This window comes from Mixophyes fleayi, chromosome 6 (genome assembly GCF_038048845.1).
Source record: "Mixophyes fleayi isolate aMixFle1 chromosome 6, aMixFle1.hap1, whole genome shotgun sequence".
NCBI classification, from domain to species: domain Eukaryota; kingdom Metazoa; phylum Chordata; class Amphibia; order Anura; family Limnodynastidae; genus Mixophyes; species Mixophyes fleayi.
Genome location: NC_134407.1, coordinates 161,680,564 through 161,700,733, shown reverse-complemented (window position 1 = coordinate 161,700,733; position 20,170 = coordinate 161,680,564). Strand labels below are relative to the sequence as shown.

Genomic DNA, 20,170 nt, shown 5'->3' with positions numbered 1-20,170 from the left:
ACTCCATACAAACTGTTGATGTTGGATGTAAGCAGAGGACTGCAAACGCCAGATAAACACTGCTGTCAAGGCAAGTGTTATATACATTGTATTAAAAAATATATCTAGCAAATGAGTGTTCATTGCAGAGTGGGTTTATCTTTGCAATATATACCCTTTGTTGAAAAAAAACAATGTGTAAAACAGATACAAAAATGCAACTTTTTGAGCTTGTCACATAAAACACTAAGAAGTCCAGCAAAATTCCACCTATGTTGCTCAGTATATACACCGATCAGCCACAACATTAAAACCACTGACAAGTGAAGTGAATAATATTGATTATCTAGTTACAGTGGCACCTGTCAAGGGGTGGGATATATTTAGCAGCAAGTGAACAGTCCGTTCTAAAAGTTGATGTGTTGGACGCAGAAAAACTGGCAAGCCTAAGCTGAGTGACTTTGACAAGGGCTAAATTGTGATGGCTAGATGACTGGGTCATGGCATCTCCCAAACGACAGGTCTTGTGGCGTGTTCCCTGGTATGCAGTGGTTAGTACCTACCTAAGTGGTCCAAGGAAGGCCAACCGGTGTCAGTGTTAATGGGCACTCATGGCTCATTGATGCTCGTTGGGAGCAAAGGCTGGTCTGTCTGGTCAACACCACAGAAGAGCTACTGTAGCACAGATTCTATCAAAGCCAGCATTAACTATGATAGCAAAGGTGTTAGAACACAGTGCATCGTTGTAACAACAGACTGGTCAGAGTGCCCATGCTGACCTCTGTCAACTGGTGAAAGTGCCTTTAATGGACAGGTATGTGCCACACTGGACCATGGAGGTAGAAGGTGGCCTGGTCTGATGAAACTGTTTCTTTTACATTATATGGATGGCCGGGTGCATGTCTTTTTTTTTTCTTTTTTTTTTTTTTCCTGTGCATCCCTTCATGGCAATGGTATTCGATGATGGCAGTGGCCTCTTTCAGCGGGATAAAGTATCCTGGCACTCTGCAAAAAATTGTTCAGTTATGGTTTTGAGGAACAGGAGTTCAAGGTGTTGACTTGGCCTCCATATTTTCCATAATCCAGTCACTCATCTGTGGGATGTGCTGGAATAGCAAGTCAGAGCTTCTTCGCAACTTGCAGGATTTAAAGGCTCTGATGCGAACGTCTTGCTATCAGATATTGCAGGACACCTTCAGAGGTCTTATGTAGTCCATGCTTTGACGGGTCAGAGCTGTTTTCACAGCACGAGTTGCACGTACACAATATTAGGCAGGTGGTTTTAATCTTGTGGCTAATCGGTGTATGCTAACAATGCATGAAATATTATTTCTCTTTCATCCTTTTTGGGGGACACTGTTACCATGAGGTTTTGAGTGCAGGTGGAGTTGGCACTTAACAGGTTATTTTTGTTAATGTATCAAAGCTGACAAACCCCTCCCCTCTGCAACCCCCTGTAGCCTCTTCAGTCTTAAGTGCCCAAGTGAGTTAGACTTACTTTAATGACAGGAAGAATTTTTTTTTCTTTTTTCTACTAATTTAAAAAAATTTTTTGCAGCAGTTGGCTATACAGAGCACACTTATTCAGACGGACAGCTCTCACTAATATCGGCAGTTTTCTTTATTTTTTCTTTTATCCTTTTAAAACTACTCAACGCTGGCAAGCGGCTTATAGCCGCTGCCACGCTGATTCAGGACCAATATACCAGCACTGCAAAGAGCGCCGGTAATTGGAACGCAGGGGGCCGCCATATTTGAATGTACCAAGTCCCCTCCTCGGCAAAAGAGGGGGGGTCACTTGTTCCACCAGAAAACGGCCACCAGAAATCTGCTACAAGCGACTGCTGCATAATATAGCTGCAGAAGATTGCCTTTTTTTACCAGCAGAAAACTCAAGGAGTAGCAGGAAAAGGGTGCAGTCGGAGGGTACTAGGAAGACCGAGTCCCTCCCTGCTGTCTGAAGCAAGTGATCTATTCCAAGGCCGCCAAACTACTGCCTGGGAAAAAACCCAGCAGACATTCTCAGGGACACTGAGTTGCTGACAAACCTCTCCTGCTCCAAAAGACATCTTAGCCTGATTGGAAGGCTAAGTACCACTTTTCTTATATCTCTAACATAGGGGTTATAGTGAAACTAAATTTTTGCAATAGCATTTATTAAAGTATAGAATACTAAATGCCTTAGCAGGGATACTAATTTTTGACTCTCATTGACTAGTTAGTATCTCTCTGTTTGCTTGTGAGTGATTGCCTGTATTTCATTCTTTTACTGTTATACTGTTCCCTTAAAAATGTGTCTGATAAGGGAACGGCACCTCTAGCAAAATATTATACCTGTTCCAAGTGTAACTATAAGTTACCAATTGGACTACAGGACCCTGAGGGGCTTTGTGCTGACTGCAGTGGGGATACCCTGCCGTGCAGGCTCAGGTTAGCGCACCGCCACTAGCGGAAACGCCAGCATGGGCAAATGCCCTGCACACGGGATGAGACATTGGTAAAGCTGCTATCTAAACCAACGAGATTTCAGCGGTTTCGGGGATTGTCCCCTCTACCTCAGTAACAACTGATCCCTTCGTAACAGGCAGGATTACGGGGACCGCCGAGTCCACAGACTTAGGACAGGCTGGGGCTCCATATGTCCTCATCTCACAAGACCCTCCTGCAGGGAGAACTCGCTTGGTCGGCTTCCCTAGTTAGAGGACTTGAAAGGTTAAACCAGTTCTTGGATGCACCAAGATCCTTTACCCAAAAATAAGCGACACTGATCCATTAACCCCCCTTCTGACCCTCTCTGATTCGGAGGGATCTTCAGAAGTGGAGGGTGAGCTGATAGAAGACTCTGATTCTACACGGGTCATAGACCCAGAAGAGTCTTACAGATATCAAGGTATTGACGACCTGTGGTAGCAGTTTGTCAGACATTAGGTATTCTGGATCTAGAAGAGACTAGAACATCAGATCAAAGTCTCTTTAAAAAAGCTATGAAACGTGAGATCCACTTTCTTCCATCAGTAGAACTGAAGGAAATACCGAAAGCATCTTGGAAACAACCAGATTGTGGGCCAGGTTTCGAATGGAATCCCTCAGGTCTGTCACCAATGGACTGGAACCAGATCCATTCATGGCGTCTATAGACCTCAATTATGGATGGATGGATCATTAGGCCCTTTTCAGATTCACAGTTGGACTGTCTCACTACCAATTCAGAGCTTATGTCAACAGACAGGGGGCACCAGAAGCGCAGGAGCAATGAGGGGTGGCGGCTCAGATCTTGACCTGGGCAGAGAACCACGTTCCTGTTATCTCAGGAATCCAAAACTGGGAAGCAGACTTTCCCAGCCGGGATGCGATATTGCGGGGCGAGTGGTTGCTCCATCCAGAGGTCTTCCAGTCTCTGGTCCTACGATCGGGGATCCCGGACCAAGACTTAATGGCATCTCGTCACAACAGGAAAGTACCTCAGTTTTGACTCGAGCAAGAGACCCCTTGGCGGTGGCCATCAACGTAATGACTATGCCATGGGACTTCAGGTTGGGGTACCTTTATCCTCCCATCTCTATGATTCCCTGAGACCTTCAACGAGTAAAGCAAGGGGGACACCCAGTCATACTCGTCGCTCCCGCTTGGCCAAGGTGAGTATGGTATGTAGAAATTCTGGGGCCAACGTTGGGTCTGAGTCTGAAGTTACCTCTCTGAGAAAACCTTCTTCAACAAGGACCATTCACACATCAGGACTTGCCTCTGCTCAATCTGTGAAGATCCAGAGTTTTCTCTCCACTAGTAGGAAACACCCTCTTTTGGGCAAGAAAACCAGTTTTGGCTCGTATTTACCACCGCATCTAGCGAACCTACATTAGATGGTGTGAGAGCCGACCATGCCACATGGCTGCCTTTCGTTTTCCACGATTTCTGTCTTTTCTCCAGGATGGCTTAAATGCGAGCCTTTGTCTTGGTTCCTTGAAAGTACAGATATCGGCCCTTTTGTTGTATTTTCACCTGCGCTTGGCAGACATTCCGGCTGTCGGGACCTTCTTGCAAGGAGTCCTGCATATCCAAACGCCATATGTTCCACCAACGGTCCCCTGGGATCTTAACCTGGTGCTTAAGATGCTTCAGGGACCTTCTTTGGAACAGTTACACGCTGCAGAATTACGGTTCTTGACTTTGAAAGTTGTATTTCTACTGGCTATTGCATCCGCTCGTAGAGTTTCCAAATTGGGTGCGCTCTCATGTTGTGAACCATATCTTATCTTTCACGATGATAGGGCGGTTCTCAGAACAGTTCCTGCTTTCCTACCAAAGGTGGTTTCCAGCTTTCAGGTGAACCAAGAGATGGTAGTTCCAGTATTCACGTTTGGCCCACAGTTTTCAGGGACGGGTTCCATGGAGTTTCTGGATGTGGTCAGGGCTCTAAGAATTTAAGTCAGGAGGACATCAAATATTCGCCGCACGGATTTGTTATTTATTTTGTTTGACTCCTCTAATCAAGGATGGCCGGCCTCTAAGCAATCGATTACTAGGTGGCTTACTTCCACTATTAAGTAGGCTTATGTCAGTGCTAACAGACCTGTGCCAGATCGTATTGTAGCCCATTCTACCTGTTCAGTGGGGACGTCCTGGGCTGCATAAAATGGGGCCTCAGCTGACCAGTTGTGCAGGGCAGCCACTTGGTTCTCGGTCTACTTGTACCAAATATTATCATGTCATAGTATTTGTGTCAGCAGACGCTTCTTTTAGCAGTAATGCTCTATGTGCCGGGCTGTCAGAGCGGTCCCTCCCTTAAGGGGGCTGCTTTAGAACGTCCCCATGGTAGCAGTGTTAGGATGAAAGAGAAAAGAGTATTTTTACACTTGCGATAAATCTGTATCTCTGATTCCATCTAGGGGAGACACTGTCTTCCTCTCTTCTGCTCTCCTGCTGTTTGCCCTCTGGTTGGTTGACTCCTCTTAACCTAAGTGCCAACTCCGCCTCCACTCACAACCCCATGGTAGCAGTGTTCCCCAGATGGAATCAGAGAAACGGATTTATCGTGAGTATAAAAATCGTCTTTTTCAAACCCCAATGTTCAGACAACTAAATCCTGTCACAAATTTCCATATTTGGCAAAAAATAGTTTTATATAATTATGATATACCACAATTTCTTTGTTATTGGGGAAAGCATTTATCAAATTTCCCCCTTTGTAAATTGAATGCACTAAACCAAAATGGTAAAGAAGCTTTCTGAAGACTCCTCCATGAAATCTTTAACCTTCTAATGGCATCCATTCATATATCAGCAGACTTATAAATTCTTATTCGTTCCTTAATCAATTTCCAAGTCTCTTATGGGATATTCCAACTTTTGTTCATGTATTCAAAAGTATACAAAAAAATAAAACGATAAAAAAAATCTATGATTTTACCTTTTTACCCTGTTGATAAATGCCTGCCAATGGGCTGTGCAATATGATCCTACATATAGGTTTTTAGTGCCATAATGGTTCAAAATCTGTAACGCATTAAGTGGATGATTTTATACTGGCAGGCCCGTCGCAGTCAGGGCAGATGTGCCGCTTGTTGTAGGTGCTCAAGCGCATGGTTACTTAGGCAATGAAATCGACATTAATAAGCTAGAATGCAGGCTCCCAGCAGAGAGAGTAGCAAAACTTAACTATACAGAGACCATAGACGCATGAGTGGAAAGGGTTACGCCAGCGCAGATGTAATCTTTGCTGGAGTTGTTCAATTTCACTTGCCAAGTAATTCCAACGGCAGATATTTAAAAGGCTCCTGGAGAAGACCATGGCGGGCATTAGTAGTAGACATCACTTCATAAGCACTAGCACGGAGCTTAGAGACGACCTATTGGCCTTGAAACTTTTTCTCCAGCGGTCCAATGACATCCGTTTATGGACGCATGCATTCAAGATCGCAAAGGGGACTACAGATCTTGGGGCTTATTTACATGGGGTTTGGCAAGATCAGCCATTGCCAGAGAAATGGGTCACTAAGGGGCTGACCTGGAATTTATCCGTGACGGAGTTGTTTCCAATATTAGTAGCAGTGGGGATTTTGTGTCACAAGAATTGGGGATTTTGTGTCACAAGCATTGGGGATTTTTGGGAGCAAAAGCATGTCAACAGACACATCAGATTTTGGTACAACAACTTTGGGGTGGTGCAAGCCATTAACAACAAACTTCACCATCCACACCAGTCATCAGAGCGGGGAGTAGTCGAAGTGCCTGTATCATAACGTTATGTACAGGGCTAGGCATGTGAGCGTAAAGTGATAGTGCGCACTCACATCAGAGGTAGATGGTTGTTTGTTTTGCTTTTTGTTAGTTTTGTTTTTGTTCGTTGTTTTTTTTGTTTGGTTTTTTTTTTTTTAAAGTACAGCGGCACCACACCGAACTTGTTCCTCCCATATATGGCATATAGTCGAGTTGGGGGTGAAGTCTTTGGAATCAAAGAGAGGGAGAGCCTATAGCACAGCCTTAAAAAAGAAAAGGGGAAACATTAAGGTCTGTAAGGATGTGGAGGGTAAGGACTCCCTGCAGATACCCACAGCATTTTAGGGCAAGCTTAATGGCGCTCTTGCCTACAGGGCTATGCTAACAGCATGCTGGCCTGCATTTCATTTAGGCTGTTAAGATGAGGCAGAGGTGAATTGTCTGGGTCAGTGGGGTATGTTATGGGAAAGATTAGGAGTGTTGAAACACTGTGTCCCCATTATGGTCAATTATCATACCAAGGCTGTCTTGGTGAGGCACTCATAAGGGATTGACAGGTTTCATAACGTAGTGAACTCAGTCATTGGAGAGTTTTTCCCTCCTATGACGACAACAGCTTATGGCACAGGGACATTGGTCGAAATGTTCAGGCATATATAGAAGTGATGGAGTACACCTGCCAGGTGTTGCCTTAGATTTAACGCAATGGAGTAGGTGGTGGTAGGCTGAATTGTCACATTGGATGGGGGTTAGAAGGACCTAATGTGGCATGGGAGAATGGCGTGCAAAGTATTGCAATGAGGGGAGCCAGCAGCAGCCCATAAACATGAAGGTGGACTCTATCCTTAACAGTTGTGCCTCCAGGGGCAGTGTGCCAAGGACAAGTGAGGAAGTATGCGTGCAAAGTGCTGGTTATGGGGTATCATCACTGTGCTTACACGATAGACAGAACATCGCCTGGTTGTTGATTTGGAAAATATTATGGGCCTTGTGTATCACTTTACCTGCAATACATTGAATAAATCTGAATATTTTTGGTAATACCAGTCTGCAAGTCTTTATTTGGCCAATGTGTGGCAGTGCAGAGCCTGCTGGTTGGCCTATGCCCATTAATGGCAGAGAGAGCGCTAGAGCTGAGTGAGCATGATGGCTGAACATGCCCATTGGTTGATTTGGTAAATATGGACATTGCTCATTGATTTTTATGTGTAAAGCTGTGACTATTTTCACCAATACCAGCCCATGAGTCTAATTCTGAGTTGGGATGTCAGGAATGAATTTGCCTTGCTTTAAGTTTCCTTGTGTGTTTTTCTGAGTTGGGTAGCTAAACAAAAGGGGTCAGGCGATAGCAATGTGCGGTAACAACAGAGTGTGGTAACCAACATTTAGCGTTTCTTGCTAGAGAACCAAAGAAGTGTCATGCTAGGCTGCTGTTGTTGCTAGGCTGCAGTAGAGAGAGAATTGTCTGTAGTTTGGAAAGTCACATGGTTGGGTTCAACATTTTCACTCTCTGTGGGGGACAAACTAGTTAAGTAAACCAAGCATTGAGAACTCTCAGAAATGTCCGGTACCCTCTCGTTTGCATTCTATTATAACTTCACTAGATCTACACTAACACAAACTATATTCTATGCTGCCAAGCTCAACTCTAAAACATGGAAACAACCTCTCACATGAAGGACTCTCCTGTACTTGTTAATCATTCTTAATTATTTTTTCTCTCTCATCCAGTCTGGGGGTCACTACTACCATGGGGTTGTATGTGGGTAGTTTGGAGTTGCCACTTGGCTGCTTAATTTGTTTAATAACTTGCTGACAGAATTCCTCCCCTCTGCAACTCCCTGTAGCCTCAGTCTATTTTAAGTGCCCAAGCAGTTGAGCTTATTGTGATTGCCCTGCAGCTACATTTGTGCTGATATAGGAAATAAAAAGAAACTAATTTCTAATCCTAGAACAAGAGGGTGTATGTGCTGCACTGCATCTGCCTTATGCGCCGATCTCCTCCCTCAGGACCCCTTTTTCAGCCCGGAGTAGGTCTGTTTTCTGACTGCCCAGGGGATTCTCCTCCAGAATAGTGGCCACGTTGTGTTAGGCCAGGAAACCAGTTCCTCACGCAGTACCACAGGGTGTGGAGTACTTACGTCCGGGGGTGGTTGTGGTGAGCGTCTAGTATACCACACGGAGATGCGGACACATTACCCCCCTGGTTCCTCACTTTAGGGCAGATGGCTTGCAGGCGAGACTTTGGTTCAGTCCCTGAAGGTTCTGGCGTTATCCCTTCCTCTCTCACTCGATCTGTTCAATGCAGAGGATTGTGAATGTGCCGAAGGTGCGGACCTCCTTCTGCTGTTTTGTCTTTGGTGGTGCTCTCCCCTTCCTTGGGGACTTTTTTATTACACTGAGGCAACAGGGGGTTGCAGAGGGGAGGAGTTCTGTCAGCAAGTTATTAAACAAATTAATTAGCTGTTTAAGTGCCAATTCCAACAAACTCCCCACATACAAGTCCATGGTAGCAGAGTCCCCCAGATGGAATCGGAGAAAGGAATTTATCGTAAGTATAGAAATCCTCTTATACGTTTTGGATCTCTTATCCATAAACGAGTGAGAACCAGAACAAGAATGATCAGTGTTATTGAAGACAGTAGTACATTTTTAAATGTTTAATATATACCAAATGGAACATATATTTTGGTAATTACAGCTAACCACTTATCCCTTTTTTGAATATTGATATTACTTTGAACAATGCTTTTTATATAATTTTTTAAGCATAATGTAATGTATTTTGATTGTGGTCAGTTTTAATCTGATGTCATGCACACCTATTCGTGATGTCTAGCAAATCAACTATGCTGCAAACAAAACCCCATATGGCTATAAATTACATCTCTAAATTTTTCTGCATATAAATGTGTTTTTTGTTTTTTCTTCCCTCAGCAATGTACTAAAACACAATTTTGTGATAACAGGTTGAAGAAGCAGTCGCTGTCTTGCAAGCCCACCACGCAAAGGATGGTTCACAGAAAAGTAGCCCGCCATCTCTCATGTAACTCTCTCCGAACTATTGGAGATATTTATGGACTGGTAACATCTGTACAGTTTGAAATGTGCTGTGGAAGCAATGTGTATATATTCACAAAGATGCTAATATTTTGTTTGAGTGTGTCTATGCAGTATTATGCAAGGTAAAGTAAATTACACTTCCAGAGATGAACAGTAGCTATATATAATTTGGGGGAATTTATTTTTTTTCTTCCTTATTTTGTTCGTTTTTTTTTTTTGTTTTTTTTTTTATTTCTGCATTAAACAAAAACTTTGCAAACGCATACTTGTTTTTTAATTTCATTTTCAAATTTAAATTACCTAGTGTACTATTTTGTGCAGTTTGCGGAAATATTGTACTTAAATGACTGCTGCTAAATTGTCATTCACACTAAGAACAAGGATTAACGCACTACAATGTAAGCACCTATTAGCCTTCACATCATGGTTCACTAGAGGTTTAAGATGTATCAAAGCAAAATGTTAATATTGTACCCAAATTACAAAAGGTGAATACTAGTGTTCTTAATATATAATACTATACTCATCTTTGTTTCCACATAGATTTCCTCTTGTTCACAGTAACTAAATTCTCCTATATAATTGGGTTACTCTCCACCTTAATTTTGTATCGTTATACATTCCTGGCTGACTTAACATTATATTTGAGTGCGCATTAAACCCTGCTCATAAGAAGTAGACATTTAGCATTTGTTTGTTTTTTACATAGTATATTGTTTTGTGGCTTGTTTTGGTTCTGTGTGTGTGGTTGGCACTAACATGATCTCTATGCAACATTGGGAACACTTTTTCACTAGTTTTTTCAGACTCGAGATTTCATTTTATTGTATAATTTTCTATTAAATCTCAGTGAGTAATTTTATGAAAAACAATGTATATGAGTATATGCAGGATGAAGCTTGATCGGATTAAAAAAAAATAATTGAAGCAAATGTTCTGTCCATGTTTCATACTGCATTTTTTTTATTTTTTTTATTTTTTTAAACTGTATTTGTAAATGGACCTTCTGTTATGCACAGATATTAATAGTCCCTATTTTATGCTCCATTCAAGCTGTAACATAGAGTAAGGGTAGTGTCACACTGATTTTTCTACAGTGAATGTCTGGAAAATCTCAAATAGTTTTTCATAGATGCATATTAAGGGCTTCATTTAGAGCTTGGTGCATTTTGGGCTCCACACATTCACATAAATATTCTTTTGCAGTAAAGCGTTCTTTGGTGTGTATGTTAAGTTATTCTTATTTCAAGGTGCGCCCAACTCAAAACACAGCAGCATTTCTGTGTCCTGCAGAATTGTAATATTTGGACAGAAATTGATCGAGGTCTTGATTAAGCTTAAACAGTGAAACACACGTTGGTGTTTCTTGTGTCTGAATGTCCAGAATGCACACCAGGTCTTCTATAAAATTGATACGACTGAGATGATGGAATAATAAGGGAGGAGAGGGGAAATCTGGAGCTTTTGAAAGATGGCTATGCAAGTATTGCACAATAACAAATAATATAGGTGCAGCTCTAGTGCAATGCAATAGATATTATATGGTAATGTTGTTCTTGCAACTCTGAATTGAATTTTGGCAGGCTGCAAATCTATTACATTTTATTATACACATGAGAGCAGGACTACTGTTTGTTCATCTAGGGTCCCTAAGTTTTAGGAATTTAGTTATAAAAGTAATATAACTGTGCACAAACATCTGACTACAGAATATCATGAGTGCGGAGGGATAACCACTTATGTCCTTAATCTGCAAAGGGTTATTGTTCCATAATTGCATGAGGAATGATTTATACGCAGCAAATTATAAGTGTATATAACCCAGCATAATTATAATTTATAATGAATGCACTCATGGGTTTGTAGAATATAATAAAAACCACTAATACAGAAAGTGAGATAATTCAAAACTATTTTGCTAGCACGTACAATGGATATGTATAGATGAGTGACAGATGCTTTCAGAAATCTTCCTAAAACTAATTACCAATACCTTCCTTTCAGAAAGGGCTGTATTTGTAAAGCTCTATGAGGAATAGTTCAAGAGGGGTATTGAAAAATAAAGATTAATTAAATCAGTTATCTTGAACTCCATAACTTGGCTAGAACAGTGAAGGGTCACAAATTGCTTTAGATTCATAATTATTAATACTGAAACTGAACAATTTTAAATCCTCTGTTTGGCACCTTATAAATGGAAATTGATGGGAAAAACAGAGCCCTATAAATCTTTGTTTTAATTACCAGATTGCCCATAACCTCAGATTGGAGGAACGATGCATACTTTTCTGTTGGCAAAATTGGTACAATTTTAATGGAATTTTACATGCACTCAGGGGCAAGTGTGACCCGGAACAGAATCCACCTAACTTTTGCATTATAAAGTCTGAGATATATCAGATTTGGTAATGGATATATCATTGATCGTAGCCCCCTGAATAAATTGTCTTAGCCTATATTATATAATTTGTAAGAGTTGTTACATCTTTTATAATAGAAGCCCTTTTTCTCTAGCACAACCAGTTGGGGGGGACACTGCAGACCATGGGGTATAGAGGGCGCTGTGGAGTCCAGGCAATAAAAAGACTTGTCTGTCCTGCTCCCACCCCTCTATGCCCCCTCTCCACAGGAAATCTTCAGTTATTTTTTTAGCACCCAATGGAGTCGGGCACACTTTAGATTAGTTAGAAAGTTTTTTTAATTAATTTTTTTTTTTAGCAGCCTGCTTTATTTTCTTTGCTGCGTTCACGGGGAGATGCTGGCAGGGAGAGCGCTTTACAGCCCTCTTTCTTGTCATGTAGCGGACCCCCAGGAAAAGGGTCACCCACCTCTATGGGGGTTCAGGGATCCAGTCACTGCCAGGGAAGTGGCTCGAGCCACCCTGGGGGTTGCGGTCACAGATTGACAGTCCCCCATTGAAGGGGTGACGGCGCTGTCTGCGGCTCATGCCCTACCTACAAAAATACCCACATGGAGTGAGGAACAGACCGTGATGTATTTGGCAGGTATTTTTATGGGCATTTCTATTGAGGGGTTGTCTGAGCGCAGTCCTCACCATTATACACTGAAAGATATGGGCGGCCATTTTTGTATAGAAGAGGTATAAGAAAAAGGGGGAAGCGATTCCACCAATTGTCATTCCCGGGCTCTGCAGCTTCCAGCGCCGTTTTACCTCACTCTGTGTCCCTGAAGAGGGAGTTCAGTTAGATATTCCTGTGCCAATCTGTGATAGTCTGACTGTGCTGTTTTGTATTGGCAGTACTCTCTGCATTCTGCTGTTTTCTCCCTCTGTTTGTATACCATTCTGATATACCTTGTTTTATATAGAGGGAATAATATTTCCTCAGGTTACAACAACTTTGTTTTTAGACAGATCAACACAATCTGTAAGAACTCTATTATATACATAGACTGGTCTACCGTTGTGTTTTTTCTCAACTGTTTTTCTCCATTTCAATATGTTATAAAGAGGGTCCGGTGCAAAGTCCAAAGCTGCATCTGTGATGTATTTCACCTGTTCCAGATGCCCATCTCAAATGTAAAGTGGACGGTTAGACCCGGTGGGCCTGTGGGCAGCTTGTGAGGTTGGGGAACTAGGCCAGCATTCGTCTGAGGTGGTGACGGATTTGGCGGAACCGGCATGGGCCAAGAAACTGGCGCGGTCCATTGCAGAACTAAGAGAGATTTTCCACCTTTGGGGTCAGTAAGTGCTGAACCATCTACGTCCTCTTCGTTAGCTACACATTCCTCAGATGTCCTTCCCTCGGATCAGGCATCTGTCTATTGTCGGGCTGTCAGAAAGTTCGGCTGAACCCCCATGGATGCTGAATATGGAGAGATTGGTACAGGGACTGACCAGAGTGTCAGCTTCTCTAGAGAAGTTATTGTCCTCCACAGGTACAGCCAGGTTTGGTAAACGATATGTACCTACTATCCCCGAAGATCCTAGTGACACTGACGAGGATCTTTCCTTACACAAGGAGGGGGAGTTGTATTAGGATTCAGATTTTGAAGACGTTTGGGAGGAAGACCCATCCATGAAGCAAGGGATTGAGGGTCTCATTTTAGCGGTGAGACAGGTGCTTCATATCTCACATGATGACCTGACACCGACACAGACTTCTATGTTCAAAAGAACAAAGAAAAAAGCTCTTTTTCCCACCATCTCCCCAACTCTTTGGAGATTTGGGGTGAAGCTAGAGTTGAGCCGGCTGCCAAATTTCAGATGCCAAAGCGACATAGATTATACTATCCTTTTCCTGACATGGGAATGAGATCCTGGGAGACACATCCTAGTGTGGACGCCCCAGTTGCACATTTGGCAAAAGCTACTGATTTTTCCTTTACCTGGTTCGGCCAGTTTGAAGGACCTTTCAGACAAGAAGTGCGAGGACATTCTTAAATCTATTTACCTGACATCGGGTGTATCTCTCAGACCCGTTATGGCAGCAACGTGGATAGTCAAAGAAGTTTAGCCGTGGGCCTCGGCTTTGGGTGATGGCATTCAATCTGGTACAGCCAGGAATAAATTAGTTCCTTTAGCGGACCATATTAGAGTAGCTTCTGAAATTCTGGGGGATTGGATGTGGGCCAATGGTTGGCTCGCACTTCCTCATTGGCCATTGCTGGCAGACTCACTCTGTGTCTTAAATCTTTGATAGCAGATGCAGAATCCAAGTGGGCGTTAGAGGCCTTGCCGTTTGATGGTGCGGCTTTGTTTGGTCAAGCTTTGGATAAGTTTATTGCCCAACCCATGGGAGGGAAAAGTTCCTTTCTCCCGGTGGTAAGCGATCTTTTCGTTCCTTTCGTTACACTGGGAGGTGGTTCGGTCAGGGGCTGTTTCTTGGCATCTAGTGGGATTTGCCAGAGGGGCAGGCAGGCCTGGGTGGGCCGTCGACCTGCGACTAAACCTCCTGACAAACCACCTGCATGACTCACCCTGGGTTTCTTCCACCACAGACTTATGGGTACCACTTCTCTTATGGGTAAGAGGAGTGGTATCCAGAGGGTACATTTTGGATCTGGAGGGCCCCCAGACTATCTCTAATTACTCCTCTCCCACAAGACCCAATCAGACGGAAGGCTTTAGACGTGGTGGTACCGGTCCCACTCGCGAGGGGACAAGGATACAACTCTCACCTCTTTCTGGTTCAAAATCCAGATGGCTCCTTTTGGCCAATTGTAAATTTAAAGGACCTCTATATACATATGAGGATTCAGAAATTTTGCATGGAATCTATTAGTTCCATGGTAAAGGATGAATTCCTAGCATCCTTGGACATCAAGGATGTCTATCTGCATGTCCCAATTTGTCAGGGTCACCACAGCCAACTGCGGTTTATAGTAAACGGGGAACACTTCCAGTTCCGGGCCCTTCCTTTCAGGTTGGCGACAGCCCCCAGAGTGTTCACAAAGGTGATGTCTATCATGGCCGCACTGTTGAGATTGCAAGGAGTGGTGATCATTCCTTACTTGGACGATTTCCTACTAAAAACAGATTCGGCAGCTCAGTTGATATTTCATCTGGACTTTACCAAACAATTCCTTCAGGAACATGAATGGATAATCAATCTGAAGAAATCAAATGTGATTCCTACCCAGAGGATGGTTTTCCTGGGTCTTTTATTCGATACCAGGGTCCAGAGAGTGTTCTTACCCCCGGTCAAGGTCAGGACGGTTCAATAACAGGTCAGGACACTGCCTTCTCGGCCAAGAATTTCAGTTCTGCTGTGCATGAATCTGATGGGTCGTATGCTGTCCTGCTTCGAGGCAGTTTGGTTTGCCCAGTTTCGTTCTCGAAGGTTCCAGAGGGAGATTCTGTCACACTGGTCCAAAATAATTCCTCAGTTGGACAACCGTTTGCCTGTCAGTGGAGACGCGTCTCTCTCTCCTGTGGTGGCTCAGGGCAGATCACCTGATCCAGGGCTGTTCACTTGTATTTTGGGACTGGATGGTAGTGACAACCGATGCCAGTCTTTCCAGATGGGGGACGGCGACTGTGCATCTTCACTTGCAGGGCAACTGGTCCCATGAAGAAGCCTGTCTTCCCATAAACATATTGGAGCTGAGGGCCATTTTCAATGCGCTGACACAGGCTCAGGAGAGTTTGAAGTACAGGCCCCTCAAGATACAATCGGACAACGCCATGGCAGTGGTTTAACTAAACCATCAGAGAGGATCCAGACGTTCTTTGGTGATGTCCAAAATATTAAAATGGGTGGAACATTGGTGTCCAGTCATCTCAGTGGTTTTTATCCGAGGTGTTCAGAACTCGGAGGTGGACTACTTGAGTCACCATGTTCTGCATCGGGGAGAGTGGTCCCTGCACCTGGAGGTTTTCGAAATGATTGTTCACATATGGGGTCTGCCAGAGGTGGTTTTGATGGCCTCACGTCTCAATTGCAAAGTGGACAAATATTGTGCCAGGACCAGGGATCCACAGTTATTTTTAGTGGTTGCCATGATGGTGTCTTGGCACTTCGACCTGGGGTATGTTTGTCCTGCACTTCCAAAACTGCCAAAGGCTTTTCAAAAGGTAAGAAGAGCGAGGGGTTCACAGTCATTCTTCTGGCACCCGATTGGCATCGGAGGTCCTGGTACATGGATCTTCTCAGGTTGGTGGTGGAAGCCCCCCTGGCATCTTCCATTAAGGGAAGATCTGTTAAGCCAAGGTCAGTTCTTCCACCACGACCTGGCTTTGATGGTCTGGGAGTTGAGACCTTGATTTTAAACATAAGGGTTTCACTGACAGGGTTGTTCACATGATGATCAGTGCTTGGAAGTTCTCTTCCGCCAATTACCACAGTGCCAGGGATAAGCCCCTCTAGCTACTCCCTGATTAAATATATTATCATATATTCCAATAGTCATACAATATATCACCTCTATTTTGTCAGGACACCGCTCCTGAACCCCTTTTATCGGTCACAAAACGCCCCCTGCGCACTTGTGATTTGGAAGCTTACTGTAAGGGAACACACAGGATTCCAGCCCAAATCTCACACTCACCTCTTCCTCTAAGGCTTCAGATTTCACTGGTTCCTTTCCAACAGAGACGCACGCTTCACACCTCTCAGCAACTGCCACCAGCTACGAATAGGGCCCGTAGCAAGCCTATGACTTAATCACCCAATTGTGCACACTCTGTGCTCTGGTGGCTAAACAGTTAACTCTTCACACACTGGTTTCTAAAGTTAATCCAGCCAAGCAATCTGTCTCTTATAAACAGGCAATGAATTCGTTTTAGACAGAACTATTAAATTGTTAGATTTAATATACAAAAAGCACAATGCTTACAGAGAGTAAAAAATACATATAAAGATTCGACATACAAAAAAAATTGCAAACTGTTATAAAAACAAATGGGATGAAAGTACAGAGCATAATTTATAATCTATATGCCTTGGAGTAAGCAGAAAAGATCAACAGTCCTTCAATTAGATTGATTCCCAAGAAACTGACAACTTGCCCCTTCCCAACAGGTTTTTTAGGCAAAATTAAATGGGATGTTCTTCACAGGGGCGTGTTAATGCTAATAGTGGGGCAGGGATGTCCTCTGGGTGTCACTATAGTTTTCTCACAAATATTCCCAAAGTTTTGACCTTTTTGGTAATTCTTCAGATATATCCCACAGGCATAACTTCCCCCTTAAATAAACCGGTCATAATCTCCTGCACATTTAAATACCAAACATGATGGAATTATGACAATGTGACATACCTTTTCCAAAAATATGTGATTATAGCTGTTCCCGGATACCGCCAGTACCTGTCATTCACAACCCTGGTGTGATTTCTGATCCTCAGTATGGAGTGACACCCAGATTTCCAAAAATTTGAACTATGAAGACATTTTCCTTTTTGAAGCTCATATTTCTATATATCTTTATAAGGCAGTCTTCTCATGCTGTCTTTGTCTACAAGGATCTCACCTAGGCATATGGCTCTGTAATTCACACCTAGTGGGCCTTTTGTGTTTACAGTACCTATTGAAAGGAAGTCAATTAGGAAGTGGAATACATGATTAAAAACAATGAATGTCTGGTCTGCATATCTTAAGCAGGTCTCCTCACAAATCGGGTTGCTCAACATAATTACCTCCTACTCGGCTAATTTGTTTCCTTTTAAAAAACAAACAATCCTTTGATCAAACATTTATCTGAGTCAAAAATCAGGGTCATTTATGTATCGAGGCAATATTTTATAATCAGATTTATGGGCCCATCATGACACACAGGATCTGGAGGCCGTACACCGGCTGGTGTGAATTTAGAAAGTGTACTACTTTTTCCTTTAAAGTGCCACGTTTTGCTGGCTTTTCTTCAGGATGGGTTGGACAAAGGCTTGCGGTTGGCATCGCTTAAGGTGCAGGTTTCAGCCTTGTCTGTTTATTTTCAGAGACTTTTGGGTTCTCTAACGGATGTGCAGACTTTTCTTCAAGGGGTGTTGCATGTGCAAGCCCTCTTTGTGTCTCCGGTAGAAACAGGATTTAAACTTGGTACTCTGTGCATTACAGGAACCGCCGTTTGAGCCACTGTAGTCAGTTCCTCTAAAGTTTCTTACATGGAATATAGTATTCTTACTAGTTATTTCTTCGGCCAGGAGGTTCTCAGAATTAGCGGCTTTGTCTTGTCGACCTCCTCCTCTTATCTTCCACGAGAACAGGGCTGTACTTCGTACAGTGCCTTCCTTTCTTCCAAAAGTGGTTTTGAGGTTTCATGTCAATGAGGACATTGTTCGTTTGACCTGAAAGGGCAGGGATGACAGAGTTCATTGTAGTTGTTGGATGTGGTCTGCGCCTTGCGGATCTACATGGATAGATGGCCTCTGTTAGGAAGACCGACAGTCTTCTGGTCTTGTATAATGTCTGGAAGCGTGGCTGGCCAGCCACCAAACAGACAATTTCATAACAGATACTATTCGCCAGGCTTATGTTTCTGCAGAGCAGCAGGCCTTACGGCACATTCCACTAAGCCAGTCAGTGCTTTTTTGGCAGAGTGGCATGGGGCTTCAGTTGAGCAGGTGTGCCTGGCTGCTATATGGTCTTCCATTCACACGTTCACAAAATTTTACAGATTTCATGTCTTTGCTTCTAAGGATGCATGTTTTGGCCTTAAAGTGTTACGTGCGGCTCTCTTGGAGCATTCCCGCCCATAGGGGCAGCTTTGGAACGTCCCCATGATCTTCAGTGTCCCCCAACTGGATATCCTCATAAACCCCACCGAAACTATTTTCTGCCTTCAGAAATTGTAATATACCAGCACAATTTCTTTCTGAATTTGCACTACAAGTGCTGGGTGTCACATATTCCTCTGTAGTAAAAAGCTATTTTCTGGTGTTGAAATTATTATATACCTGCACTATATATATTTCTGAATTTGCACTACAAGTTCTTGGGGTGTCAGATATTCCCCTGTTCTAAAAAAGCCATTTTCTGGTGTTGAAATTATTATATACCAGCACTGTATCCTTCTGAATTTGCACTACAAGTCCTTTGGGTCTCATTAAAATGGATTCACAGCAGTCCACATATGAGCAGGATCAGCGAGCAGCTGCTGGCACCAGTCCTGATGGTAGTCTTCCCTGTACGCCATCTGGTAAAGCCTATGTAAAAGTACATAGTCTTTTTAAGTCAGGGAAAAAAACACACCAAAAATAACCTTTTACCATGTTGAAGAGAAAGAGGTGTAACTGATGAAAAGTTAACTGCCGAGAAAAAAAAAAAAGTTGCCCACATGCCATTCTACACACGCAGTGGCAAAGAAAGAATGAGGCCTTCGCCTTTCTCTATTAGTGTGAGATCTAAAAATGTTACTGAGCCTTCTTCTTGTAAGGTCACTCGTGACCAAGCAAGACCAAGTAATTTGAAGTCCAAAAGTGGTGCACAACTACTGTTACGTGTGAACGCTGAGCTGCAAGAAAACAGAGGAAAATGTATGCTCAGAATCAGAAATGACACCAATCCCTGTGGAGAGTCCATCCATGAGTGGTATGTGTAATCGTGACCATTCTGTTAGTGTACCCATAAAGAAAGGCCCTTTCAGCATATCTGCTGATGTGTGCCTGAACAGCCTGAGTGTAGCCGGTGATACAGCAATTGAAGATGCCACTTTGGAATTAGAATAGGATGAGGGGGAGATTTGTGTAGCCAACGAGGGTGCTGATGAGGTTGTTTGTGTAAGTCCTGCACCAGTGGCATCAGTTCTGGCATGTGACAAGAAGAAGCTCATTGTCATGCCTGGGCATAAGACCAAAAAAAGGCACTTATGTGTGGAATTATTTTTACCCAAATCCTGACAACAGTTGTATAGCCATTTGTAGTGTATGTCAAGCCACAGTCAGTCGAGGGAGGGACCTTAACCATCTTGGAACCTCATCCATGTTACGCCATTTGACGAAAATTCATAGCAGGGTGTTGGAAAAATCTGAAAGTTATGGAAAAAAAATAACAAGCACTCCATCATGCGCTAGGACCCTTCTCTCGCCTACATCCCGACGGCTGTAATCTACACCCACAACACCGTCCTCATCAATATCCTCAGTAGCGATCAGAGTTAGCCCTGAATCCCACTTGGTAAGGCTCGATGACTCCTGCACTATAATTGATTCCTCTGAAGAATATTTGAGCGTTAGTCCCACTGCTGCTGCTGCTGCGGGTAAATCTTCCTCCCATAAGAAGACCAAGAAGAAGAGCACTACTTTGCATCAATTAACTGTGAAACAATCTTTTGCTAGAGGAAGCAAATATGACAGCAGTCACCCAGTTGCAAAGCGGATCACAGACGCCATGGTGACTCTGCTAGTGTTAGATCTGCGTCCAATATCCACAATAAACGCAGCTGGTTTTTCACAGTTAATTGATGTTTTGTGTCCCCGTTACAAAATTCCATCGCGACACCATTGTTCACGTAAAG

General features: G+C 43.2%; 1 protein-coding gene across 2 annotated transcripts in view; it reads left to right on the top strand.

Moving 5' to 3' along the window:
- PABPC1L (poly(A) binding protein cytoplasmic 1 like) overlaps positions 1 to 9,938 on the top strand; it is a 115,662-nt gene extending 105,724 nt beyond the window's left edge. For both annotated transcript variants that reach the window (XM_075176952.1, XM_075176951.1), the window contains exon 15: positions 9,165 to 9,938. In XM_075176952.1, coding sequence (XP_075033053.1) covers positions 9,165 to 9,245 — 81 coding nt within the window. In that variant the 3' untranslated portion in view covers positions 9,246 to 9,938. The remainder of the gene's footprint in view (positions 1 to 9,164) is intronic.
- The last annotated feature ends 10,232 nt before the right edge of the window (positions 9,939 to 20,170 follow it).